Source organism: Sminthopsis crassicaudata, chromosome 2 (genome assembly GCF_048593235.1).
Source record: "Sminthopsis crassicaudata isolate SCR6 chromosome 2, ASM4859323v1, whole genome shotgun sequence".
NCBI lineage: Eukaryota > Metazoa > Chordata > Mammalia > Dasyuromorphia > Dasyuridae > Sminthopsis > Sminthopsis crassicaudata.
In genome coordinates this window covers 243,439,716-243,452,530 of record NC_133618.1, presented here as the reverse complement: position 1 = coordinate 243,452,530, position 12,815 = coordinate 243,439,716, and the positions used below count along the sequence as shown (strand labels likewise).

General features: G+C 45.1%; 1 protein-coding gene across 2 annotated transcripts in view; it reads left to right on the top strand.

The window, feature by feature from the left end:
• The window catches only part of PMEPA1 (prostate transmembrane protein, androgen induced 1), a 78,940-nt gene extending 66,741 nt beyond the window's left edge, over positions 1–12,199 (top strand). The window contains exons 2-4 of one of the 2 annotated variants that reach the window (XM_074288678.1): positions 1,225–1,379; positions 11,080–11,133; positions 11,226–12,199. In XM_074288678.1, the coding sequence (XP_074144779.1) occupies positions 1,225–1,379; positions 11,080–11,133; positions 11,226–11,762 (746 nt within the window). In that variant the 3' untranslated portion in view covers positions 11,763–12,199. Of the gene's footprint in view, positions 1–1,224; positions 1,380–11,079; positions 11,134–11,222 lie in introns of both variants that reach the window. The other variant, XM_074288677.1, reaches the window with a different exon arrangement.
• Positions 12,200–12,815: the final 616 nt, after the last annotated feature.

Sequence of the window (12,815 nt, the reverse complement as noted above, 5' to 3'; positions counted from 1 at the left end):
ACTAATGGCATGATAAGGAGGCATTTGAACCAACCCTATTCTCTTCCTCTTCTTGTCAGTTTCCCTCTAACATGAACCCTCAGTAAATGAGCATCATACTGCAAAAGTGGCTGGACTAGACTAGTACATTATGATTCCTGCCCTTGGGGAACTTCCGTTCTGACTGGAGAGATGATATAAAAGATTGGAGAAATGAGGGTTCTTTGTGGTAGGTATTAAGACCTCATAAAAAGAGTGCCACTTGGGGCGGCCTTTGAAGAACAGTTTTATCTAAAACATTTATTGAATTAAGCTCATTAGGGGGGTTTGTACAGAGAAAAGTGGCTCCATCATTTGCCAATGAGTAGGTGGCTCCATCATTTTTCTTATTAGATGACACTCAAACCATTTCTTTTCCTCTTCCCTTTTAGGCTCTATCATTTCAGGCCAAGGGGATAAGGTCTCATTCCCTCGTGATCTCCTTCCTTTTCTCTGGGTCTTCTGATTATGGCAGGTTTGCCTGGGTAGCAGCCAGGAAATAGACTTCTCTTCTCCCATTTGAAATCACTGCCTGTTCCTTAGTAACTCTTTCCCCTTCCCACCCAGCTGGGTCCATTTAAAATGGATCTGACTCATCCCTCTTTCAAGTTTCTTTATTTTAAGGGTCCTGGGTCTTAGGAAAAAACTCACCAAAAACATAAATATGAATGTACATATACACATGCATCTGTGAGATCAGTGGTACTCCATTCTTTACCACTTCTCTAACTGCAGAAATTAAAAATGCCTTCCCAAAAGCACAAAAAGACTCGTTCAAAGTCACAGAAGGTAGTTTGTGATAGAGATGGGTACTGAACCCATCTCCTTTAACTCAAAAGTCAGCCCTCTTTCAACTTCATTATGTCATTAGAATTGTTTTTTACTAGTATAATAGTGTTAGTTGGTAGAATGTTTTTCTCATTCTTTAGTGAAACAAAGAACAAGTAGAAAAGATTTGAGTACTTATAAAGAAGAGAAAGACTCAGTACCTGTCTCCCATCTCTGCCCTAAGAATTAAAGGGGTATCTTTTTGGTAATATAGGTCATATTTCTTCCTGTTACAGATTGAAACACAGTGGGGAAAGTGGCAATGCTAGACTTCAAACCCAGGCCCTCTCATTCCCACTCCAATAAATTCTCCACTATGTTGTTATCCATCTTTTGCATCCCCAAGGTCTCAGCCCTTCTTTGTTTCTGTCTTGACAGCGGAATTGGAGTTCGTGCAGATAATCATCATTGTGGTGGTCATGATGGTGATGGTGGTGGTGATTACATGCCTGTTGAATCACTATAAGCTCTCTGCCCGTTCCTTCATCCACCGGCACAGCCAAGGGCGGAGAAGAGAAGAAAATCTCTCTTCGGTAAGCAATTTTCTTTGTTCATCTCTTCCCCAGCCCTCAGCTGCTGGGATTTTGGGGGCAAGTTACTTTCTCACACTGGGACAATCTACCCACCCCTGTGGTGGACCCAGTGAGATAACAGGAAAGCATTCTGAAAGGAATGAAGGGACACCCAGATGTAAGAGATTCTTAGAATATTTTCCTCTTCTCTATACTTTCTTAAAATGCCCCCCAGAGTAATATAGAAATAGGAAGGACAAGATGGATCAGCTTTTGCCTAGTGCTGGAAATACACTGTCTACCAGGGAGGATGGGATGCCCTCAGCTTTTTTCAGGAAGCACTCCCTCCAGGGAGGATGGGATGCCCTCAGCTTCTTTGAAAAGCAGATTCATAGTTGCTTTATCCCATGTCCTTTATCCTCTGCCCCACCTAGCTGTTGGCATCGGTGGGGAGCAGGGAGACTGGAAAGAAAAGAGGGTGTAACCAGACAAATTCCTAGATCTCTTCCCTCTTAGGCCTCTGTGATGTGTAATTTAATAATTAAAGGCAGGAAGTGCTGCCGTATAATGTGTCTAATTGAAATTATAGAGGAGAATTGAGAAGGACTGCAGGTCCTAGGGGCAGGAGCCATGTCCTTGTCTGAGCCGAACACCTTGGTGAAGTACACACTCCTGGGTGTTCAGTAGCTAATCATACAGCTAAATTACCAAAATTATCACCAGGCCATTCAGGCAGGCGGGCAGGCAAGGACTAGTAGAGTAACATAGTAAGAGAAAGAACATGAGTCTTGGAAGTAGGAGAGAATTTCAATTTTGACATGCACTCTCTGTGTGACCCTAGACAAAGGGTTTCATCTCTCTCATCCTCAGTTTCTTTATCTGTAAAATGGAGATAATGACATTCGTTTACTGTTCTCAAGGTTGTCTGAGGAAAGCATTTTGTAAACCTTAAGGCATCATATAATTATAGTTATTATTATTCAACAAATGGGCACTTGCTGTGTGCAAATCACTGTACAAAGGGAGGTACAAAATTTAGCCACGACACAGCCCTTGCTTCAGATTGCTTAGAGTACAATGAGGCAGAACTTTAACCCCGGTTAAAGACCCACACAAGAACACACAGCATTTAAGAGAACACACGAGCATTGTGGAGGAAAGGGCAGGCTTCATATTCTCTTTGTGTAAGGGACTCTCGTGCTGAGTGACCTCACAGATTTCCAAATTGAATTCTTGTAGGAAAGCCCCTTCTCAGAGAGGTCCACACAAGCAGGGGTCCCAGGCACGAGAGGTGTTGACAGCAGTGGGTATAAGGTTCACTTGGCAAAGGGCACTGAGCAAACAGGCTTTCTCCCGGCAGGTTGGGGCACCTCCAGACCTGGAGGCTACTACGTCAGCACCGAGGGGCCAGGCAGAGATTGGCAGGGAAGAAGGTGCCCGCATTGAAAATGGGAGTAGTTAGTCTCTAGGCAGAAGAGCAAAAGACTTTGAAATTCCTGGCCTTGTCATTCTTCTGGAATTCAGAATCAGCTTTTTGTGCTACTCAGGAAAAAGCCCTATTCTGCTTTGAAGTTCCTGAGCTTTGGGTACTTCTTCCTTTGACTCTCCCTCCCATAAAGTGATTCTTTTTCCAGGAGAAGGTGCAGCTGACATACATTGTTATGTGCCCTGTGTCTCCCAGACTAAAAGAAGACTCATTTCCTTTTGTTATGGCCTAACTCATTCTGGTGAGGGGGAGGAAACCCATTCCCCACCAGAGTGACCAGTAGCACTGTCCATTTTCATAGTGTCCTTCCCATTTAATGGATGGGGAAAAGCGAAGCATGGAGAGAACAAAGAATCTAGCCAGGGTTTACCCCAGGTGGAAGGAAAACTTGCAGAAACTCAGCCTGACTCCTGCCAGCCACCAGCAGAGAAACCCAAAGTGTCTGCTTCCTGTAACTTGGCAGAGTTCAGAAGTGGGAAGATGAGGGAGCAAGCTGGAAGTTGCAGGGGTAGGAAGAACACAAAACAAGGAAGAGAAGAGCATCAATAAAGCATTTTCTAAAATACACACAAAAGGAAACAAAGTTCAAAAAGAGGCACAGCCAGAGCAATTTTGTTAACTACCTTGTTAAATTTAATATGCTCCTGTTTAAACAGTGCACTATTTTACTTACAATCCTCCTATTTGCTATTCTCTGTGAATTTAAATGTATCAATGATTTTTCAGCTTATAATAAAAAAGAAAAAAAATTATAAAAAAAAGGAGAAGAAACAAGGAACTAGATCAGGGCTCAGAGGATTGTGGTCTAATCTGTCTGGGTTATGTTCTAGCTGAATAAATTGCTTCTTCCTTCTGGGCTTCAGTTTCCCCATCTGCAAAAAGCATAGGTCATATTATGATTCCTGAGGTTGAGTCTAAGACTAGGCCATGAGGGGCATCCTTCTCCTGTGGTCTCTGCTTTCCCTCCTTTATTATCATTATTATGATAATAAGTCAGTTTAGGAGTCCCTTGACCGAGGTTCCTGCCAAAGCTAAGCCAGCCTTGGCCCCGGGGGAGGGCCACCATTGTGTAAACACAAAGCCTCATTAAATCAGGTGCCTGTGGCAGGACGGCAGGGAAGCCCGGAGGATGGAGGGCGCATCTTCCCAGGAGGAGAAGCCCCCAGAAAGTGAGCAGACTTAGGCCCTCAAACCCAGTGACCTCCCTAAACAAGGCTGCCTGGCTGGCCATGGAGAAGCTGCCCTGGTACTGGGAACTCCATCCCCAGTCCTGCCATCCTATACCTCCTCCCTCCTGGTGGACATCTCTGCTCAGATACCCTGCCTTGTCCTCAAACTGGAGGATCCACCACACTGATTTCAGGTCTTCCCCTGTCGTCCTTGGCCTCCCCAGAGGCCTTCATATCCAGCCCCCCATCCTGGAGGAGAGCAAAGTGAAGCCCGCTGGGACCTTGCCCTGGGGCATACAGGGAGTGAATGTCAGACAGTCAAGTTCTTTTAATTATATCATATTACCTCTCCTTCACCTTCCCAGCCTCCAGCCAGCCTCACAACTCTGGAATTACCTTTTATCCTCCATATCCAATCAGTCACAGACTTCTCCTATCAGTTTCTCATCAAGGTGTTTCCCTTCCTTGGTGTCTGCTTCCTTGTCTTGTTCTTAGTGAGCTAGCCCCCCACCCCTTCATCTCGTTCCTTGGCTTACTGCACTGCTATCGTCCCAGACCCCAAATCTGAAAGCATTTTCCTTTTTCTTTCATGGTCCTCCTTACCGACAAGTCCCCATGCCCTATCCTTTCCCCTCCAGCATACCTGTCGTGCCCTCCTCCTTTTCTTATTTTCTACTCCTACCCTAGTCTTCTGTAGTAGCTTTCTGCCTATTCTCCCTGCTGCCAGTCAGTCCTTTTCCAGACAGTCTTCACTGTACTCCCAGAATCATCTTTCACTGCCCTCCCTCTGTTAATTATTTCCAGTTAGTCTTGTTTATAGTTTATTTGTACTTATTTGTTTGCTTGTTGTGTCCTTCATTAGACTGTGTGCTCCCTAAGGGCAGGGAATTTCTTTGTCCCTTTTTTTTACCTCCCTATAGCTTAGCACAGTGCCTGGCACAAAATTGACATTTCATAGAAATATATTGACTGACTGTTTCAAACAGCTCACCTCCTAGCCTATTTATAATCTTGGTCACATAATTGAACTCATAATTTTATATTGTTTTGTATGATTCATTATTGTTTCCTTTACGAATACCTTATTTTGTCAATTAGAATGTGAGCTCCTTAAAGGGTCTTTTACACTCATTCTGTTATCCCTCACAACACTGAGCATAGGGTTAGGAATACAGAGTCATGGATTTAGAATTAGGAGGACCTTAGAGACCATTATGTCTAATTTCTTCATTTTACAGATAAGGAAACAGAAGCATGGAAAGGTTAAGTCATAATCATGTAGTTAGTGTTTAAGGTGGGATTTAAACGCTGCTCTTCTTAACCCAAAGTCCATTACCCCCATTACTGCCTTAACATGACAAATGCCAAATAAAAACTTGTTGCTTGATTTTAAGCCAAGGACTGGGTCTTCAAATAGGGAGACACAATATAATCTACAAAAGGATCACAGAATTTTAAAGTTAAATTGGACCTTAGAAACCTATCTAATCCAAGCCCATTTTACTGAAGAACAGGCTGAGGCCCCGAAAAATTTTAATCATTTGCCCAGGGTCACACAGCTAATGAGCGACAGAACCAGCATTAAGACCTACCCTTTCTGACACCTCATCCAGCAGGAAACAGTCAATGAACAGTACAAGAAATAATAGATTAAATGGAAAGTAAATACTGTAGGTGGGTGACTGGAATAGAGCCAGGAATGGGGGAAGGATTTACAAAGGAGATGAGATTTGAGATGGGTCTTCAGGGGTGATGAAAACTCAGAGGGGCCAAGGAGGAGAGAGGGGTGCCCATTTTCATGGGGCTGAGCAAAGATTCAGCTTGGAAACTCGTAAGACGCATGTCAGGGATGGGGAGAGGATCTGTCCGATTGCCACAGCTTGGGGATATTCTGCCAGGGAAGCCCCGTGTTTGTTTCTGTGCTGTTGCTGAAGCTCCAAGCTTTGCTTTCATGAAACAATTTAGCCAAATCATTCCTATTTTTAATTTCCTCTCCTTATGCAACCTTTAATTATTTTTTGCAAATGTTTATGCATCTTGAATGATGATAGCCACTTCATCAGTGATTCCCTTGGAATACGCTGTGTTTTTGATAAGACCTGGGTAGGACGGCAAAAGCCGCCTTCTGCTTCTGAGCATAACTGGCGCCCACCTGTCGGTGGATATCGAGAATCTGGGGCCTGGAGGTTAAGATCTGGCCTCTGACATAGCAGGCTTTTAATCGGAAGCCAAAGTCAGGGAGCGCTGTCATAAGCCAAGAGACAGCTGCCACCATCAGCGCCTGTCTCTGAAATCACTTACCCTTGTAAACTCAGACTGTCCTGATGAAGGAAACCAAGCTAGCCCTTTCCCTCACTTTTCAGATAAAAACTCTGAGACTGAGGGGTGAAGTGTTCTCCTCACCCCCTCCCTAGACAGGAAAGGCAGGACAAAGTAGGATAATCTTCCCCAAGGAAGAGCCAGTTGCATTCAATTCAACAAGCATTTATATTAAGTACTTTACTTACTTTACGCTGGGGACTGTGCTGGGCACTGGAGAGGGATACAGAGACAAAAATGAAATTGTCCTTGACATTCTTTTGGATTGTCCCACTGAGGCAGAGATTAAAGGGCTCCGATCATACCTGCTTCCTTCCTCCTCTCTTAGAAAAGTTCTGGATTACTCATGGCCCTTTACTCTGTGAGCTGGAAAAACGCTGCAGAAGCCATCTAGTCCAACCATGCTAGTGGCTTACCTGAGGTCTCATAGCTAATAAGTAAATGGAGCAGGACTCGAACTCAGGACCTCTGGCTTTAAGTGCATTGCTACTTCAAATTATTACATACCATTCACCATCACTTTTTGGTCATCACAAACCTGCAGAAGCAGACAGAGAAGTTATAATTAGTTACATCTTAAAGATGTAAGATGCTAAGGACCGGCTAAGTTAAGTGACTTATGCTTAATCTAGTTTATTTAACTAGTCACTGACTCTCAGTTTCCAATATACCATCCTCAGGACTTTTCCCAGTCATAAGAGGAATTCCTAGAGCAGGTAAATGGCACAGTGCATAGGGGACCGCACTTGGAATCAGAAAGATCTGTCTTCGGGAGTTCAGTTCAAATCCAGTCTTAGACACTTAATAGCTGTGCGACCCTGGGCAAGTTTGCCTAAATTTCCTTTTCTATAAAATGAGCTTTAGAAAGAGATGGTAAACCACTCCAGTATCTTTTCCCAAGAAACCCTAAAAGGGGTCACAAAGAGTGGAACACAACTGAAAAATGACTAAACAACCCCAAGTTAGCCTGGGATCACGAAGTCTAGAGCTGAAAAGAACTTCAGAGATAAATAAGGCCGACTGTCTAGTTATTCAGATCAGACTGAAGCCCAGCACATTAAGTGACTGGCCCAAAGATATGTAGATACAGAGTGGCAGAGGCAGAATTTGAACCCAGAGTTTCTGATTCCCAATCCTAGTGCTCTTCCCACTAACCCTATTCCCTGCAGTAATCACTGTGAGGTGAAGAATGAATGGACTCTTCTCCCTAATCCAGAGTGTCCCCAGAAAACTGATCCAGGTGGCAGGAACTCTGAATTCCCAGGAATCTCTCAGGATTGTCTACACAGGAATCCCACAGGATGCTGTGGAAAGGAAGAACCTCTCCTGTCCCCTCTTCCTTTAGCTGGGAGCAAACTGAGGTCAGGAACTCCTGACTGCCCGCTTTCCTTCCACCTCAGTGTCTGCCCGTTGCCAGGGCCTGTAACACATAGCACGTAGCCCAGCCAAAAGGCCGCTCCTTTCTGGCCTGTGTGATGGAGAAGCTCTGAGGATCCCTTGGAAGGAGAGCGGGGAGCGGTCCAGCTTCTGCAACAGAGACTGCCCCACGTTGGCTCTTGGAACTTGAAAGTCCCCTCTAGTGGGTCAGCAAGGAATAACAGCACTGGCTATCTGTCTGGGCTGCCTTTGATGCTTCCTGGGCTTTGAGACCTGCTTTTTGGTCTGCTGGCCTTCCCAGAACCCCCGGGGCCCTCGGGTGACTGAAGTGCTATATTCTGAACCTGAACCCTTGACTGGGGGCCAGTCAATCAGGCTCTGGGTTTTGTTGTTGTTTTTGCCAAACGTTATTAAATGTATGTGCATTTTATGTAGTACATGTGAAACATGTATTTTATGTAGATTTTAAAAAGAGCAAGTCACATTGTTCTCACCGTCAAATATGTCAGGTTTGGCATATATGTTGGAGATTAATGAAGTATCGCAAGAGTGATATAATTCCTGAAAAGCTCCTACATTCAAAATGCAAAACTACTCACATTTAGTGAACTTGTATATTCACTGGAGATATGATTTTTTAATCTTAAACAAATAAAAGTGATTTCATGTGGAGATTTCCTCCCATCTGCATCTTTGTTCTTCAGTTATTTTTTTCCAAAATAAAAATTCATATGATTGATTTTTTTTTTTTTTAGTGCTTTGTAAAGAGGAGATAACATACATCCTGCTTTCCTTATAGAGCTGATGTAGACCAAAAGAATTAGTGCCTGGAAAGCAGTTTGTAATTCATTAAGCATTATGAAAGTGTGAATTGTAGTTGTATTCATTCGTTTTATACCTTAGAGATGAACAAGACCCACTTTCTAATTATTCTAGAAAGACTGACGCCCAGGGAGTTAAGTGACTGGATCAGTGTCACACAGATATAAACAAAAGTTGAATCCAGATCTTCTGATTCTGAATCATGACCCTCTCTGGGGTTTTTGTGGCAAAGATAACTGGAATTATTTGCCATTTCTTTCCCCAGCTTATTTTACAGATGAGGAAACTGAGGCAAGCAGGGTAAAGTGACTTAGTACCCAGGGTCACACATTGAACTTGGGAAGATGAGTGTCTTCCTGACTCCAGGCCCCACACACTATCCGCGCCCTCCTAGCTGCCTGAACTGTAAATTAGGTGAAGTTTCACCCTGAGGTACCTCCTTCCCTGTCGCTATTTTTGCACTAACACCCTCCATACTTCTAAGCCCTCGATGAAAATCTGTTTTTAGTAAGGATTGTGAGAGCCATCATTTATGCCTTATGAAAATCATCATTATGTCAGTCACTAAGTTCCTTCTCCAAGGATCATTTGCAAGTCAAGTTTCATCTCTCAAGGCTCTGTCACCCGGTGAAGCAGTTGCAGGTATTAGGGAGCAGGATGGGGGAGCTGTTTTTCAGGCAAGAGGGCTCCTACTCACCACTTAAAAATTATAGTCCTACGTAAGCCATTTATATGCTGTGTGTCCCTAGGCCTAGGGTAGCCTGCCTCTAAAATGCCACCTATGTTACCTGCCCGGCCCATGTTGAAGGTGGGTTCACGGGAAGAATTTGGAAATGTTTTGAAAAGTCATCCTGGGGCCCAGAAACGTGTCCTGTTCCTCCAAACAGTGGAGAGGCCCTCAAGGATTGTCTAGGCCCAGTTCTTCATTTTACAGTTACAGAAACTAAGGCTCGGCATTTAAGTGACAGCCTGGAGTTCAGCCATCGAGTAAGCAGCAGAGCTAGGTTGTGAAACTAGGTCTCCAAAAAGCCGTCATTCTTCTAATGTACCACAGTGTTCCTCCTCTGAGAACCCCTTTGGGGGCACAGTAGCCTTTCTTTGCTAGCAACCACACCTATATCAGGAGGCAGCTAGCTGGTGCAGTCGGTAGAGCTCTGGACCCAAAGTTGGGAGGACCTGAGATCCAATCTGTTCAGACGCTTATTAGTTTTTGATCTTGCAAAGTCATTTAACTTTTTTTTGCCTTAGTTTGCTCATCTGTAAAATAAGCTGGAGAAGGAAATGGCAAACCACTTCATGGAGTTTTCCTGGCAAAAATACTGAACAGTATGGTCAACAGAGTCACAAAAGTGGGACATGACTAAACAACAACAGCAGTAAGATAACCATGTCCCAGACTGAGCATGCCTGAAACCAGTGAGAGTAATTCAATTATGTGCATTATGAATGTTTTATTGTAAGGCTGACTCTTGAAGAAGGGGGAAAGAAAGGGTACTGGGAGAAATTGAGGTGACATAAAAACAGAAAAATGTATAATATATTTAAAATCATATGTATTATAAGGGAGCAAGGAATGAGGGAAGGAGAGGAAAATAGGGACACAAATCATATCTCCTATCTCCTTCCCAACATCAAATGATTCAAAATCCATTTCTGTTTGCCATTGGGTGCCTTGCATTATTGTGTTTTGGGGAAGGAAGCATTAAAATCAATTTGTATTCTGTGTAGAAAGACTGGCTGATAACTAGGAATGGATATTTGTTTGGGGCAAGAAGAGGGTTTAAGATTTGTTAACATCAGTAAGGGGAAAAAAACCATGCAGCTCATAGAGAATTGGCTGAGGTTTTGCTCCTTGTTAGCCAGTGGAAGGGGCTGGTCCCCCCAGGGAACTGGTGGAAATGTGAGGTCTCAGCAGGAAAGAACACCACCCTCTTCGGCCCAGAGGCCTGGCTGGGTGGGCCTGCTTCTGGCAGCCAGGGGCCCTAATGAAATCTGGTTTGGAATGTCTCAACCTTGCCTGGCTGTGATGAGTGAGAGTGGTTTGTGTGGTTTGGACACTCCGCAGGCTGTGCTGGGGCTATCTCCTGTAAACCGGCGGCCGCTGTCCTCGCTCTCCCCCCCAGAGCCTCGCCAGCCCGGGCTTGCGGTCTGGGGTCATCTGCTGAGCCCCGGGGCCAGCGCAGGAGCCTACACAGACCCCAACCCCTGGGCACTTTATTAATTGTTGGGGAGCCAGATGGAAAAAATCTTTAAAACAGATTATAGACCATCGGAGCTGGAGGGAATCTTGGGCAGAATCCCATCCCTCAGTCCTCAGAGCCCATGAATCAGCTTCTTTCAAAGATGTCGGGGAGCTCGGAGCTTATTCGTGTCTACCCTCCCATCTTTCAGATGAGGAAACTGAGACCCGGAGAGGAAGGGGATTTCTTGAAGCTGGTACAGCTAGCCCAGGGCGCCCGGCAAAGCTCCTGCTTCTCCATGAGGACTAGCAGAAGTAAAGCACCCGCCGGTCAGCGACTTATCCCTCTCTCTGTTTCCCTCCCTTTAGGAAGGAAGTCTGTGGCCTTCAGAAAGCACAGTGTCGGGCAACGGCCTCACAGAGGTAAGAATGGAGCCGGCCCACCGCGTCTCCCGTCCCCTGCCCCTCCGCCCCCCTCCGCCAGCCCCACTGACTGCCTTGTCTCCTTCCAGCAGCAAATCTATGCACCCCCTCGCTCCGCAGACCGCCTGACGGTGCCGTCCTTCCTGCAGAGGGACCGCTTCAACCGCTTCCAGCCCACCTACCCCTACCTGCAGCACGAGATCGACCTCCCGCCCACCATATCCCTCTCCGACGGAGAGGAGCCGCCCCCCTACCAAGGCCCGTGCACCCTCCAGCTGCGGGACCCCGAGCAGCAGATGGAGCTCAACCGGGAGTCGGTGCGCGCCCCCCCCAACAGAACCATCTTTGACAGTGACCTCATAGACAATTCCATGTACGGCGGCCCGTGCCCCCCGAGCAGTAACTCTGGCATCAGCGCCACGTGCTACGGGAGCAACGGGAGGATGGAAGGGCCGCCGCCCACGTACAGCGAGGTGATCGGGCACTACCCGGGCTCGGCGTTTTACCAGCACCAGCAGCACGCCGGCACGCCCGCCCTCCTGGAGAGCGGCAGGCTCCACCAGGCCCACCTCGAGAGCACAATCGCGTGGAACAAAGACAAAGAGAAGCAGAAAGGGCACCCCTTCTGAACCCCGGAGAAGAGAACCCACACGTGTGCACACGCTCAGAAAAAAGTAAATTAAACACTCTGCACTTCTTAAAGAAAAAGCAAGAGATGGACAGGGGTGGGGTGGGGGTGGGGAGGGGATGGGAGGGATGGGCAAGCGAGAGCAAAACCGACCCGTCTCCACCTCTCTGTGTATAAATATTTACTTGTTATGTCTGGTCTGAATGCTCAAGCCAAGAAAGCTTGCAAAAACGTTTCTTTGTTAGCTGTGTCTTGAAGTCAAAAGAAAAAAAATTGACAGTAGTCTTTGTTTTTGTTTCTAGTTGAGCTGTGTGCGTGAATGCTTTTTTTTTGTTTATGATGATTTCACTTAACTTTAAAGACATATTTGCACAAAAACATTTGTTTAAAGATCTGCAATATATATATATAAATATATATAAAATATGAGAAACTGTATGTGCGGCAGCAGGAGTATTTTTGTATTAGAAGAGGCCTATTAAAAAAAAGTTTTGTTGTTTTCTGACTAGAAGAAAAAATGGCAATTTTTTTGAGTGCCAACTCAAAAAGTGTGTATTAATTACATTGTAAAAAAAAAAAACCTACAAAGCAGGGGTTTAGAGTTATTTATATAAATGTTGAAATTTTGCACTATTTTTTAATATAAATATGTCAGTGCTTGTGTTTATGGCAGCCTCTGTCACATCTACCACAGATCGTAGGGGATAAATGGTCAACGGAATTTAAACTAGCCGAAGGGGTAGAAAATCCAAACTTTGAAGAAACAACACCCCTCTATAAGAGCACAGTCGAGGAGACTGCATTCCAGGTAAAACAGCCATCCCAGGGTCCCCAAGCATGGGCCTAGGATGTCCCAACCGAGTAAGGTATACTTTAGTGATAGACAATTACTGTTCTTTACATTCCGTACTGAGCACGGAAATTCTCCTCTGGGCCAGTTATGACTATTGGAGTAAACAAAATTCAGATGCTTCTGGATTACCAAGGAAACTCACTCAGAAAGTTATCAGAAGTCCAAATTACCTGTTATGAGCTATACCTTTTTTTTTTCCAT